The sequence below is a fragment of the Podarcis gaigeae genome, assembly GCF_964106915.1.
Source record: "Podarcis gaigeae genome assembly, chromosome: 2".
In the NCBI taxonomy this organism is placed as follows: Eukaryota; Metazoa; Chordata; class Lepidosauria; order Squamata; family Lacertidae; genus Podarcis; species Podarcis gaigeae.
This window is the reverse complement of record NC_139679.1, coordinates 29,572,733-29,588,320: the sequence shown is the minus strand read 5'-3', so window position 1 is coordinate 29,588,320 and position 15,588 is coordinate 29,572,733. Positions and strand designations below refer to the sequence as shown.

Genomic DNA, 15,588 nt, shown 5'->3' with positions numbered 1-15,588 from the left:
CCAGGACACATTCTCAAATCAAGAGAGCAATTATTTTTATTCAGATGTAGGAATAAGGGGATGTGAAATTACACCAGATCTCTCAACAAGAGAAGTGAATAAATGGCCGATACTGTCCTAGCAAGTCAAACAAGTGCATTGGGGAAAAGACACCAAGTTCTGTAATATCCCCAACCCAACCAGAATATACCTGCCATTCCTTTCTGTACTAAGCTACTTGTTCTCTCTCTGATATGAAAACAGTCAGAAAAACAACAATGAATGGACAGAGCACCAGAGAAAGTTTAGACCATTCTTGATCTTGCTCAGTATTCTTCAAAAGCATCTGCCATTAGCTACTTGAAATAGCCACCAAGGGCAACTAGGGACAGACACACTACTTTTCACTTGCATTCACTGTTTATTACCAGAGGCTTAAACTAAGGACATTCCATGCACAAGGCGGTACTTACGGGACCGCCTCTCCTGGTATGCCCCGTGGAGGACCTTACGGTTCGCAAATAATAATATCTTGGAGGTCCCGAGCCTCAAGGAGGTTAAACTGGCCTCAACCAGGGCCAAGGCCTTTTCAGCTTTGGCCCCAGCCTGGTGGAACACTCTATCGCAGGAGACCAGGGCCCTGCGGACTTGACATCTTTCCGCAGGGCCTGCAAGATGGAGTTGTTCCGCCTGGCCTTCGGTTCGGGAACAGTTTGACCCCTCTATAGGACCCTGTAAGTTACCTCTTTGCCCCTTTTATCAGCTCATATGGGACCAACATGGATAGCTGTCCCTGATGAATAAATACTTGATGTTCCCGACCCCTATGGTTGTAATTCGTGGGCAGTCATTTAATTATATCCTGATTCTATTTTTTAAGCTGTATATTAATTAATTGTTTGATTGTGTTTTAATGTATTTGATATGTGATGTTAGCCGCCTTGAGCCTGGTCTTGGCTGAGGAGGGCGGGGTATAAATAAAAATGTACTTACTTACTTATAAGTGGACCTTGCTGGCTGACAGGAGTCACCAGGATAACTAGAATGAAAAGCTGAGCTAGTCTTATTTGTTTCTAGACCCAGCAGTTCCACAGACACAAGCTCAAATTGTGTCCGCAGCAGGAACAGAAAGGGCAAGGCAGATTAGGGTGTCGTCTCTCCCAAGCGCAGCTCTTTCTTCACAGTGTTCATGCTTTTCCTTCCGCCATATACTGCAGGGGACCTTTTGCCCAAGCAGTAGTAGGCAAGAGGATAGCTGAAGGGGCATACACCTACAAATAACTTGTGTGCATTGGGGAAACCTATTACTGGGATGCAAAATGCAACATTCTGTTTCTAAGGGGGAAATGAGGAATTGTGCAAGAACGTTTCTCTTAGAATCATCTACGCAAGCCACGTTCTGACTTCTGATGTACATACTTCACAGTTAAGAGTACATTTTATGTGATTACATGCAATTTCTCCCCACAGAACTGCTACTCCCACACACAAATTCAGCACAATAACCAACTGCAAATGGAAGCTTTTTAGACTACTTAGCATCTGCAGCCAACCATTGTTGTTGTTGTTTTTTTGCACAACATCCTATGATCTTTAAACATTAAAGTCCGTTAAATTGTTTAAAGCCGCCCCCCTTCCCACCCCAAATATGATTTGCACATACCTGAGTTTCTCCCAGAACATCACGATTCTCAATAGGGAATGGATTTTGAGAAATAGAAAATGTGTAAACTGGATCTTTGGGGAACGTAGTAGTAATCTTAAATTTAAAAAAAGAAAAAAAGGTTGAGATGATGACTGCCTTGCGTTGGGTTCCATGCTTAGGCCTCAATCTAATGCCCACCTTATTTCCCAAGGAGATACTTCAGCATGCATGGCTAAACAAGCAGAGTGCAACAAGGAATTCATTTTCAAAAAGCACGGCTGATTCAGGAACATGCAAGCTTGAATTGGCTGTTCTAGAGTGGGTCCATCTTCTGATACAGAATAGGAAGGAATACTGGGCTGAAGTCTTCAGCAGTTCAAACTATCAATGCCCTTCCTGAAACTGCATTTTTTAAATAATAAAATCACATCACCTTCTGGAGGGCTTGTAAACTTTGCTAATGTGAGGTGGCTGTGATTTTTGGATCCAGCAGGGAGGATACCATGCTTGTTTGCTCTCCCACTCGTTGCCCAAGGCGGACTAATATTACAAGCTGTTATATCTGAAAGTGGAGAGCTAGCATATCCCAACTGCAATTCTATGGAGCCTTACCGATAAAGGACTTTTCAATCAGGGATTGGCAAAATTTGCAACCAAAACCAAAGTTGCAGAAATAGCTCAAGTCATTAGAGAATAACAAAAAAGCAGAACCGTAAAGAGAGGCTTCAGAAATTCGGTTTTGTCTCTTTTTTCAGACGCCTCCTAAGTACATGTTCTGTCAATCTCCTTTCATTTTAATTATACCCCAGGTAGTCCAAACACACACAGAGAGATGCCTTTGCTGCTGGGGTAATAAATATGTTTCTGGGCTGTCAATTGGAATACAAAGTTTGCAGGCTCAACACAATGGCCATCACTGTGGCATGAATCAGGCATTAAATGCCTGTATCCCAATGCTTGAGCAGCTATGTAAATACATGGACAAGGAGGAGGACCATGTTCAAGTTTTCAGTCTATATTACATGCTGCTGCAGTGAATCATACCGGTGCCTGTACTATCATATCGTCTGCTGATGAATCATCACTGTACTACTACATGCTCCCATCTGGTAGAATAGTTTCCTCCCATCATTTTAATGCTAAATCCAAGCTCCGTGTCCATTTATTGCTCCTTGATACCATGCACACATATCCTTACTGCACATCAGAAAACCACCCATTTTCCAGCCAGACAGTCAAACCATGTCTGGCTCCTTCACTATAAGCAGCAGACTGCTTAATCACTCCAGTGAAAGGTACAACCGACACTAGCTAACAAGCTCCTGGTGATGTAATCACCAGCATCTCTGTGGGGGGGTGACAGTTTCTACTCATCTAATGGATAAATGTCATTTTGCAAGAGCAGCGAGGTGCTCCAAGCAGCACCTAACAAGGAGGCTAAAAGCTTTTCTGAAGTTTCACATCACCACTAGTCCAAAATAAAACCGCGTTGACTTACGAGCTGCTTGCTAACATTTAGCTTCCTAACAAAGGCAGGGCGGCTAAAGAAAGGAACAAAGTGAAAAATTTCAACTTCAGTGTTGGGGTGAGGTTAGCCCGTTTTTATTTCCCTCTGCAAAAGAAAAAGAAAAGAAAAGTGTAGCGGATACTTACATCTATGATTAGGTACTCCACAGGGAGTGGACGAGCTAGCTGAGTAATCTCGTTGCCAAACTTGTCTATATCCTGAAACAATAGAAGTCTACTAGTTAGATTGAATGATCAATGCAAAATTGCTAAGGAGAAATATAGATCAGGGGTTGGTGTGCTGCATGTGGGCTACTGGCTAATTCCCAGTGGATCACAGCAATCTGGTTAACTGGATTCTTGCAAAGAAAGCTGCATTACTGAATCTTGATCTGGTCCAGTAAGAAACAACTTATATTCTTAAACATGACTATATATTGAAGATCGATTACACCCTAACCATACGGAGATCCCAAATACACACACTTGCTTTAGAAATTTACACACATATCAAGTGGAACGTGGGAATTCAAGGCTGTGGCTGTGTTTCTTTGTTTTTCAGTGTAGACTATGAAAGACAGAAGCCACTCACCCCTGCAGCAAATGCATGTCTAACCAAGTAAGGTTAACAGTTTTGCAGTAATATGAAATAACTAAATTCTAGAACAATTAAAGTTGCCTTAAAGGTAAAGGTACCCCTGCCCGTATGGGCCAGTCGTGTCCGACTCTAGGGTTGCGCGCCCATCTCACTCAAGAGGCCAGGGGCCAGCGCTATCCGCAGACACTTCCGGGTCACGTGGCCAGCGTGACGAAGCTGCTCTGGCGAGCCAGCACCAGCGCAGCACACGGAAACGCCGTTTACCTTCCCGCTATAAAGCGGTACCTATTTATCTACTTGCACTTAAGAGTGCCTTCGAACTGCTAGGTGGGCAGGAGCTGGGACCGAAAGACGGGAGCTCACCCCGCCGCGGGGATTCGAACCGCCAACCATGCGATCGGCAAGTCCTAGGCACTGAGGTTTTACCCACAGCGCCACCCGTGTCCCTTAAAAGTTGCCTTACTACCAACAAAAAAAGTAGGTGTGATGCCAAGCCTGATTTAACAGGACCTCCCAATTCACCCCCTCATGGAGTTACACAGATGTCCCATCTAGCACAATTGTTCCATCCTAGATTTGGACAATTGTACTGCTCAGGTTCGAATCCCTGCGGCGGGGTGCGCTCCCGCTGCTCGGTCCCAGCGCCTGCCAACCTAGCAGTTCGAAAGCACCTCCAGGTGCAAGTAGATAAATAGGGACCGCTTACCAGCGGGAAGGTAAACGGCGTTTCCGTGTGCGGCTCTGGCTCGCCAGAGCAGCGATGTCACGCTGGCCACGTGACCCGGAAGTGTCTCCGGACAGCGCTGGCCCCTGGCCTCTTAAGTGAGATGGGCGCACAACCCCAGAGTCTGTCAAGACTGGCCCGCACGGGCAGGGGTACCTTTACCTTTACCTTATCTGCTCAGGCAAACTAAGTTCTCCCCCCATCCCTCAGCTATCCTTTGTGCAATATAGCAGGGAGAAATCTCTATGTGAACTAGGTTAACTGAAACAGTTATTAGTGTTAACGAGGCAGCAATTTTTGAAGGCTCTTTAAAGGGGGGGGGGTAGGTTGGGGGAGCAAGGAAGAGAGCTTCTGGTTCTCATACACAAACTGACCTTTCAGGACTTGTTCCACATTGCGCTGTAGAACAGATTGTACTGTTGGTCACATATTTTAAATAGAACATGGGAATCCTCCCACACCTGTATAGATTTTATGCCCAGGACCAGTGGTCAGGGATGATGGGAATTGTAGTCCAAAACCAGCTGGAGACCCAAATTGGGGAAACCCTGGTCTAGCAGATCAGCCTGGACTGTGTTGCCTTTGCATTCCAAGACTTCGCCAATCCAACTGACATTTTGACAAGCTGCCCTGTCGAATCCAAAAACCTTGGCCTTCAAATAAAGTCTCATTTTCCCATCCCTCTGCAGTTTCAAAAAAAGGAGAAGCCCCGAGCCATCCTCTCTGAAATCAGGGGCTACAAAAGACACACAATCTGACAAAGCCTAAACCTGTTGCGCTCTGTCTGATGAATTGAACACAAGTTCAATTATGGAGTGGGGGGGAGATGACTAGCATATGTTCATTAATCACAAACTGACAATTAGACCTGATTTATGTCAAACACACCGAGCTCAAACACTGCTTCAGAAATAAATTCGTAAGAACAGACACTTTTCATTAAAGATTCTGCAAGTGGGGGTTGTATTTTCCACCTAAATCACCACTTAACAGGATATAAATCATTCACTCAGACCTATATAAATTATACATTTGTAATTTCCAATCAGAGACCTTACGTAAAAGTTTACATTTGCTAAGCTTCCAAAAGCAAAATGTGACTATGAGGCAGATCCCAAGGACAAGTACTCGGACACAGCTGTCAATCTCCATGTTTGATTTATTGCCAGGAAGATTGAGGGAGGGTGTAGAAACAGAATACACACACACACACACACACACACACACACACACACACACAAACCTCCATTGCAAGCAGTCAGAAAGGGAGACAAAGTCCTAAGATTGACATTTCTGATGAGCACTGCTAATCAATACTTCCAAGATGCAGACAAGTGCTTCGGTCATCACTACAATTCTGAAAGCTACAGGTTCAAATTTTCATCTTTTTCTAATTTAAGATTGTTGCCTTCTTACACACAGAACTAAGAAAAATCCAGATCACACTGAATTTCTATGTACGGTGAACTTAACCCGTTCCAGAAGTCCGTTCAACACCTGAAACTGTTCAAAAACCAAGGTGCGGCTTCTGATTGGCTGCAGGAGGTTCCTGCACTCAAACAGAAGCTGCGTTGGACGTTCGGCTTCCGGAAAACGTTCACAAACCAGAACACTCACTTCTGGGTTTGTGGCACTCAGGAGCCAAGTCGTTCGGGTACCAAGGCTATATTCAATTTTTGAACAGAACATTTCTGATAGCCAACAAAAGGGGTTGCCAGGAACACACTGTGCTATGCATGTATGAAAAGCCATTTCTCGCTCTGCAGGTAACCAAGGGGTTCCATGAGCAAGAGGTGAGCACCATCTCAGGCCCATTGCCAAGCCAAGGTAACAAGTGAGCTAAGCAGTTGAGTTTGGCAGCATGGCAGGGAGTCAAGGGCAGACTACTACCCCTGCCAATATTTTTTTCTCACAAATCCCAACCTCCCAAGTAAGCTTACTTAAGAAAGGCAGCAGATCGGGGCTGGGGGCTACCTAGTGTATTACACAAAAGGTCACATTGATGCCTATCTGCCTGCTGAACAGAAGTTGTGGGTGTGTGCTTGGTGTGAGCTCATTCCTTCGGGGCCAAGGTAGCTGACCCAGAGAGAGGCAGAGAAGTTGCTAGATGAGGCCCCTTGGGGGTGAGATAGCTCCGTCCAGGACGACTGTTTCCCTGCTGTCATGGAGAATGAGGGTCTTAGGGAAGTTTCTCTGTACCTCATGCAAATTGCGATACAAATCCATTTCAGATCAACAATTTTTGGGCAATCGGAAAACCCTCTCCTAGACACACCAAGGTTTGCTCCTCAATTTACTGATATGAAACTGTGGGGTGCTCTTTGGTGAATTTTCACCACGTTCCCAAATGGGGGGAGGGAGAGGTGGTAACACTTCTCAAAATTAAAAATTCCAAAGAACAAGCAGCAATGAACATGCCAAGTTTCATCAACCCAGTTTGTGTGTAAAGATGACTAGAAAGATTCATGGAAAAAAGCAGCTGTTTATACTTAAGTGGAAACATGCAGCATATTATTAATTATCACCGACCTCTCTCACTGTAGGAAAATCCATGGCATTTCCAATCAGACACCTGCCCAAAACATGATAAGCCTGTAGGCATTCTTTTAAAGAAATGCTGATTATAGAGGGAAAACTCACAGATACTTTTCATTTCTCAAATAAGTCAGACTGTTTGGTGTTGTAATATCTTCGGCAACAAGCCCAGGGGCTTGAACCTTTAGATATCTTAAGCTCTAGCAGGAGATATGGGAGGAGGACGGAATTTTTCCGATGGCATTTACTAGCTTAAAAGCCCATTTCTTTTTTATGGGCATGTCTTCACAGCATTTATTTGGGGAATCTTGCGCTTTTCTACAGGAGCAGTCAATACTCATTGTGCTCCACAGGATTTCATCCCATGCCTCTTCCCCTTTGGGGGGCAGGGTGTAAAGGGAGGAAAAGGTGCCTATGCCTTTTCTAGGGACACTTCCCATACTTCTAGCTCTGCATTGCTGCATTGAGCCAGCAGAACATGAGTAGCTGTTCTATGAGGCTGCCCTTAATCTTGAAAAGGCTGCAAAGAGCAAGATCAAATCCAATGACACCAACTTGCAGATCTGCCCGTGCAAGAAACAACCTGCTATACCACCCATATAATTAGCCCACCTGGAACGCATCTTCAAATCCAATTAAGTTCTAATATGCAGAGACATTTCCCCCCAGCACCTGTTGACTTTCATATTTCCCTTCCGGGGTTTAAATGAAAAACACTTTTTACATTTTATTTTTTTTTAAAGTCCAGTTACTAAAATCTGAATGGCATCCCCTATCGATAAAATTGAACCTTCTATCTTCTCCACTGCAAGTGGTATTTGTAAATCCTGTCCCTCAAAAAAAAAAAAAAAAAAAAAAAAAGGTAGGGACTCATGACCCTCGCTACATGCACACATGTAGTGTATTAGCATTTTTTATAGGCCTTAACAAACTTTCGTTGGGAGACAGTGAGGGAAACAATACCTTCCTTGCAAATATTTATTTGGGGACTGATGGAATGAAATGTGCAAGGTGCTACAGACCTGGTTTCCAAAGGGAGCTATTTGCCACCAGAGATAGTACCCTCATATAGGGGCTCTAACATCTACCCTTGATTTGCTTTTGCAAGATAAGGAAGTGGGGGCATTTAGTTCTTACCCAAGGCTTTCCAACCACACCTGAATACTTTAGCAAGGAGAAACGTCCTATTTTAACCCCTCTCTTGAGGAAGAGCTCTGGTACAAATTCAGCAGTTGGTCTGCAACACTTCTCTCTATTGCCGACGGGATATTTTTGCCTCTTGCAGAATCTTTAAGCGAGAAGCGAATAGGCAAAAGCAGCGGGATGGAATGCTTCAAGGTACAGGTACCATTTGACACTATCATGGTGCCTCACATCTGCTACTTCAATTGAAGTAGAACAGTACAGTGGAAAGAACAAATACAGACAAAGCAAGAACTTGTGTGGGGTTTAAGTGTATTATTTCAAGATCCAGCATTGTACAAATGCGTGAGTTGTTCTGAAGATACAGTCCTTATAACTGATCACTCATAACCAAAATGTGTATGCAGAGCCGGTCAATCTTTTCAATATTACAAAGACTGCCAATATGTGGCCACTAGCATATCTGGGAAAGGAGTAAATGACAGCAGCAAGCAGCTGCTACAAGAGAACTTCCTCTACCCAACAAGCTGAGGCAAGAAATCTCTGAACGTCAAGGATGCATCTATGACTAAGGCCCTTGGCAAGCTCTTAAATGCAGGAGTGTTACTGTCAAAGCTATTGGTGGGGGCAGGAAGAGAAATGCTCTATGAAAGCACACTGTCAGGAGGTAACCCTTTATATGAAAAAATAATTAAGATTTAGAGATTAGAGGACAGCAACAGTGCTGGGGCTTTGATCTATGGCTGCAGGAAAGGGGGGAAAACCTGCCTTGCTGGGTCATATCAAGGTCCAGATTTCCAGCCGCAACAGCTAAATGGCTTTGGTGGCTCACAAGCAACATAATATGGTTGCAGCCACTTCACTGTCTCCAGCCTCTGGTAAGTAGAGGTGTCGTTCAGCTAACGTGGCTCACAGCTGTGAAGAGACCCCATTTCGGACCCACAGTTGGACTTGAATTATACTAAATAGCAAGTCTGCGGGCAGGATGGGTCTCCTTTCAGTTTTTATGCCATAATTATTATTTTTTGCTATAATCCATGAATTTGTCTAACAAATGTTTAAAAGCCCAGTGAGTTGCCATCACATCATTCTGCAACAATGCATTTCGTAAGCTAAAATTATGCAAACTAATGGGTTGGCATTGTGATACTTCCTGTTTTATTTACTTTCCTAATGAATTGCATGTGTCACAGCTGCAGCACTCTATGGTGATGAAAGGCAAAAATGGAGTAATCAGGATTATAGATGACCTAACACTGGGACTTTGTTGGGCTCCCAAATACTCCCAATATGTAAGTGATTGAGGCTACAACCCTATACAGACTTATTTGTTGGGGATGCCCTATTGAATCAGCGGGACTTCGAGTAGACATGCAAAGGATTACATTCCTAGAGTCTTAAGCTTGCTATATGTACCTTATCCTGAATTAAAATGCACACACATAAACCTCAGCTACACCTTTGGACTGGAAACAGAATGCTTCTGCCACCCTGCTGCTTCAGCTGGGAGAAGTTTTCACAGACCCCAGCGAGAAATGACAGGGCTGCTTGTTACCTGGCTGAGAATGGTTGCGACTGTTTTGACAAGCCAAAAAGCATCTGCCTGTGATTGAGGAAGCCCTGGAAATAGCAATGTGGTTTCAGTCTCTGATAGCCTGGAGTTTTAGCAGGGATTGGGCTACCTAATAGCACACATGCAGGAGAGTGGGCAGGGGTCCTTAGCCATAGAAAAGGAGACTCAAATTATGCTTAATATACGAGAAATTGTTTCCTTAAGTGAACAGTCAAAGCAACTACTAAACGAAACCTTTGTTGGGAGCTTTATCAACATACACCATTATGCAACGTGTTGCAAAACATTTAAAAAATTCCAGCTGCGGAAGTACAATGCGTTGTCCAGCCTGTCTGGGACCACCATCTTGTCCGCAGTGCCTTGACACAACTACATGAAAACCTTCTGGGCTGATGAAACCACCTATCCCCAGCACAATTAAATGTGCAAGTACAGACAGGCGATACAGGTCGGTAGACAGTAGCACTGCAGAGAAGGATGGAGAGGCATGTGGCATGACAAGCTGAAATATGAGTCACCAGGGTCACTCTTCCACATGAGAGAGGAGTTGCACCGAGAATAAATGTGGGGAATAAATAGCCCCCATTCTAGTGCCAGCTGAACTGGCAATCCTGGTATTGGCTAGTTTTCTGCTTTCCTCTTAAAAAAGAAATAAGAAAGTAGCGAAGTGTATAAATGGGTTATATTGGGGCCAGAGAAAGTAGGTAGGGGGCAGAAAGCTAGTCTGTAGCAATGGGGTACACAACAGGCTATTTGGAGCTAGAAAGTAGATGTTTCATAAGCAAAAGGCAAGCTGGGAACTAGGAAAGTTGATGAGAACATTTCAGTGGATATGTCACTGGAAATCTGGCATAAAGAACCCTGTACAGCTCTATAAATATGGGGGAGTGGGAAGAGGCTGGACAAATATCATAAGCATTTGCTGGGCAAAGGAATCCTGAGTATTCTGAATGATTCCAACAACCAAGCAAGTATGTGCTCAGCGTCTCATGTCCCTGTCTCAAGGCAACATCAACAGAACATCAGGATTCTCAATTTATCCCCAGACTGAATTAAAGGTCTCGTACATATCAAGTGCTCATAACTCAACAATACCCAGGAGTACTGGTTTTTTAGAAGAAAACAAGTACCAGGCAGCTCTTAATAGAGAGTGCTTGGCCTTCCAGTATTGCCACTGGAATGACTTGACAAGAGGAAACCTGATATATCATACTAAAATCTAGCAGCTGGCAATTCTTTAGACCAGCGTACCATACAAAGCAGAAGCGACAGCCTAAATGCAAAACCGTATCCAGTTTTTTCAGTCTGTAAAAGAACGGTGCAAGGGGCAAATGTCTATCGGTAACACAAGTGTCCTCAAGTGCCTTTCATCTTCTACCAACCCCAAACATTTCCTGGACATTAGAACATCAATAACAACATAACTCACTGGGAAAGATGACATCTTTGCATTGGTCCTAAGATCATATGTATTTTTCAAAAGTCAACAAGGGAGCAGAGTCCTGCAAAAGCACTAAACCTTTGCTACTCTGCTTCAAAGGATCCATAAAATTCAGATTCCCCTTTGGATTCCCCCCCCCCTTTTCTTTTTTGGCACGCTGCATTTGATGGAATGTTGAGACATCCATGAAATAAGTCTAGAGCTGGAGTCCTGCGGTGCAGCAACCAACTTCAAGAGCACAAGACTCACAGGGGTGCCCAATAAGATGACAGCCAGATAATGGAAAGTCAAACTTAGCAGACTGGCTGGATGCTGCTTCAGGAAGAAGAGGAGGTGTTTGAAACACCCAGAAACATAAAAATGGAGAACTGCTCTCCATTAATGCAAATTGCAAATGGATGAAAATGCCAAATTTTAAAGAGTGTTCGGCTCTCACGGCTTCCAGTGATTTCATCTGACTATGCTATGATAACTAATGCCAATATATTTTAGGAAAGGAGATCTAAAATTTATAGACATCTAGTGTTATGCGAAATGTAAGTCAAACAACATCTGCTTGTCAGAAGTTCTCCCCCAGCCCTATAAAACCTCTAGGCTTGGTCTCTGTTGACATTCGATAAAGACCTATGAAAGGAACGCAGCGTATTATTCAGCCAGGAAATTCTCTTATTCAGACTCGCAAGGGCAAAATACATTCCAAGCTTAAGTAAGTTGGAAAGAGGATACTGGTTGAGATAGGAAAGAACTGTCTTCTAAGATAGCATACACATGACTCCTACGTTCTTGAAAATAATGCAATTAGCCCTTTCTCCATTATAAATGGTTAACCTAGCAACTCCTATTTCCGGTGCTACATGAAGTCACAAATACTCTGCCTGCCCACATCCAGCTGAAAAGAAGAGAAATGTACTTTAATAATTGATATACTACATGATGCCAAACTGCTTCTAAGCAGTTTATAAAGCATAAAAACCCATTACAGATTACTCAGGTGTTGGATGCATGATAATGATATAAAGGCTGCCTTAATTCTTAATTAGCTATCAGACTAAGTTCAAGGTGCTGGAATCGGTGGCAAAGCCCTATACAACTTGAGACTAGGATACCCAAAAGACAGTCTCAGCCATTATGTACCAAAGCAATCACTACGCTGTGCAGAAGAGGGCCTCCTGCAGATGCCATCTTATCAGGAAGTCCATTCCACATGGTATCTGAATCGAGCATTTAGCGTGGCAGCACCTGCCCCTTGGAATGCTCTCCTGTTACATATCAAACGGGCACAATCTCTGATGTCTTTTTAACATTGGTTGAAGACTTCTTGCTTTCAGCAAGGCCTCCTCAGTGGAAATTTTTTATTTCAGTCAGTCTCTGTACTGGATTTTAAATTGTTTTTATATCTGTAATTGTTTTATACATGTTTGTATTGTATTGTATTGTATTGTATTGTATTGTATTGTATTGTATTGTATTGTATTGTATTGTATCGAGATGCTTCATAGGAAGTGATTAATACATGAAATAAATAACACAGGGAATCAGACTTTCCATTCCAGACACACTCTCCATTGGTGGGTGAGGGGAGGAGGTGTTCTTCAACAGCGAGAACAGCTATTTAAACAGCTTTTTTTGTTCTGGTTCTCAAAACTCCTAATGTTCACACCAGCATAAGCCTCAAGCCCTTCACACCAGTCAAATTTCAGCATCCAGATGCAGTTAAAAGCATTGCTGCCAGTGCTGATTTAGTCTTTAAGGGGCCAAAATAAAGAGAGTGGTAAAGACATAAAAGTCTTGCACGGCCAGAGGCGTCAGAAAAATGCCCGGCTCCATAAAGTTGGAGCAAACCTGGTGCTGTTGGTTTTCCTGTTTTGGTGCTTTTTGAGATATGAGTGAGTCATACTTGTTCTCATAGGAACAAGCAATGGCTGGAACATGCCGTCATGGGTGCAACAGCCTCCGGCCCTGTCCCACAAACACGCACTGATGCGCAACACCCAAGGATGGCTCAAGAGAGAAGAAGCCTGTTATTTGCCCTTTAAGCACCTCTAGGCTCACTGAGGCCCTGCAGCCAGTAACGCACTAGACATGTGGCTTTGATCCCAACATGGGCTTCTTTTGTGCAGCAAGCAACTGAGACACCTTCATGAAAAAACGTTTTCCAAAAGTATAGAAACAATATACCAGGACTGTATACTTTATGCAGTGAGCAAAGTTTCACATAGGCACCGCTTCAAGTCTCTCTGATTTTACATACATCACCTCTTCTCTGCCTGCAGGAGTTTAAAGAGCATCTGTTCTCCTACCCAGCTAGACGACACAGGGGTTCAATAGCTTCTGCTGTATTTAAACTGCTGCTAACCTTGCGAGATAAATGTACTCCACATTACACAAACATTGGCTTCTTGGGGCGGATCCAACAAATTTCTAAAAGCTCTTTCATGTGAGTGCTTAAGCCATACACACACACACTCCAAAAAGTTCCAGTGCAGATCTCTCCTAATTTTCTGGAAAGGTAGTTGTGCTGGTTTGTAGTAGCTGGCTGCCAAGAGACCAACCTTTAAAAAGCCTTTACCCCAATAAATAATTTAGTCCAAGTAGCTCATTAACGTCTTCCTGTTCTGGGCATGTTATAAACCAACACTGCAGGACAACAGCCTCCCTTAGCTAAACCCCTGGCCTGGATCAAAATATATTCCTTCATGTCACAAGAATGGGGCATTGAGTGTTAAGTGCTCCTAATACCACGGTAAGGACAGAATACGGAGAAAATAAGGCAACCTTTTGTTCTGAACCACAGGCCCAAAGGAGGGTCTGTGCAAAAAATGGTTTGCTGCAGGGATACCAAAGGAGGATATCAAGAACGCCAGAATGGCCAGTTCTAGTGCTATATTAAAGGGACATGTAAGCTTACAACACAGCCTGCAAAGCCACTACAGACGTGGGTCAGACACCACAGCAGTGAGGTGTCGTCATGACTTGTCTGCAGCCAAAAAAATATTCATTTGTTACTTATGCAAATGATAGCATGCATCAGTTTGGCCAGAACCTCCCATCAATCCACCTGGCGCCATGAGGGCACAGGTGGCAACTATCCAAGGCTTACAGATAGCTTCCCTCTCTGGGCCAACAGCCCAGCACCCCAGATAAGCACTGCATCAAAGCGAGCCAACTAGCGTATATTAAAAGGAAGGGAATCTATAAGCATTTGTGAGCTCATCCTTGCAGCAACTCCCCATTAAAGGGCATTTGCAAGCCTTCTGAGACAGTCTCGCCTTTGGTTCAACACACCTGCCTTTTACGAAAGGAACGGTAAAATAACATTGACGGAGTGAAAAGTTCAAAACGCACTAAATGGACTTCAAAAAAGAAAACATTTTATTCTCAGAACCTTTGGATTATTTTGCTCCTGTGTTTTCTGCGAATGGGTGCAGATCTCTTGCTTTCTGAATATGTAAAAGGTGACCACAAATTGTTCCCGCTAAGTTGTCATAAAGTCATATGGCATAAACAATAACTCTCCCCTACTGTACAAGGCAGGAACTGAAAAGTATAGACGTATAACCAGCCAAATAAAATAAGAAAAGCCGTACTTGACGACTAAGGCTGTGCTTCGTATTCTAACAGGGCCAGAGCCTACCAGAGATATTCTGGCATCAAGACAATGTCTTAACGATCCTTTATGAAGCTGTCACTCACAAAATCTGTGATAAAGTATTGTCTAAAGAGCCAGGTCTTCCACATTTATCAAGGCCCAAATGGTCCTTAAACACAGAATTTACTAAACTTTCCAATGATTTCATTACGTTGCATCTGGCTCAAGGATTATTGAAACACTTGCCTGAATTCCAGAGTATATTTCTGAGCAGCCTGAATTTTAAAGGCTCAGTGATCAATTCAAGTGACAGCTATATAGCCAGGCAAGGTTGTATTCAAAGAAAGTAGAAGCAATGTAATTTTGAGTCACAAGCCATAGCTGGAAATTTCCGTACTGCAGGATTGAAAAGTGTAAGTGAGAACCCTACACAAAATGGCTTCGCACTGTACAAGTAAACAGAAGTGGGACTGATAGCGGAGGCCTTAGTAAATTCCCATTCCAGAGTGCCACCGTCAACACTTTGTGCATTGGGTGTCGGCTGCACATACTAATTACTGCTTACAAAATGCTGCCATCTTAGGGAGACTTTTGCTGAGAGGATAAAAAAACCACAATACTAAAAAAAGAAGAGAGTAATCAGATTTCAGTCTTCTAAAGTCTGCTTCAGAATTTTCTGGTTTGGAAAGCACACATACACACAAAGTGAAGTACTGAAAATATCTCAAATTTTTTTGTTTCTTGAATAGCAACATATAAGGCAGACATAAGGGAGAAGAAAAATGCTGTCTGCTTGTACTAACAGAACAGAGGAATTATTTATATCCTGCCTGCTGCCCAATCTTCTGGATCTAC

General features: G+C 43.3%; 1 protein-coding gene and 2 long non-coding RNA genes across 3 annotated transcripts in view; 1 reads left to right on the top strand and 2 right to left on the bottom strand.

Moving 5' to 3' along the window:
- LOC310839358 overlaps positions 1–15,588 on the bottom strand; it is a 97,171-nt gene that overhangs the window by 18,449 nt on the left and 63,134 nt on the right. The gene's annotated exons all lie outside the window — the stretch shown is intronic.
- The window catches only part of NPLOC4 (NPL4 homolog, ubiquitin recognition factor), a 50,662-nt gene that overhangs the window by 5,531 nt on the left and 29,543 nt on the right, over positions 1–15,588 (bottom strand). Inside the window, exons 13-14 of the mRNA XM_083727567.1 lie at positions 3,278–3,349; positions 1,643–1,738 (exon numbers count right to left, since the gene is read on the bottom strand). Of these exons, the coding sequence (XP_083583693.1) occupies positions 1,643–1,738; positions 3,278–3,349 (168 nt within the window). The remainder of the gene's footprint in view (positions 1–1,642; positions 1,739–3,277; positions 3,350–15,588) is intronic.
- Positions 3,356–7,719, top strand: LOC310839342. Its single transcript, XR_014561455.1, has 2 exons — positions 3,356–4,325; positions 4,634–7,719. It is a non-coding gene; the product is annotated as an uncharacterized lncRNA (long non-coding RNA).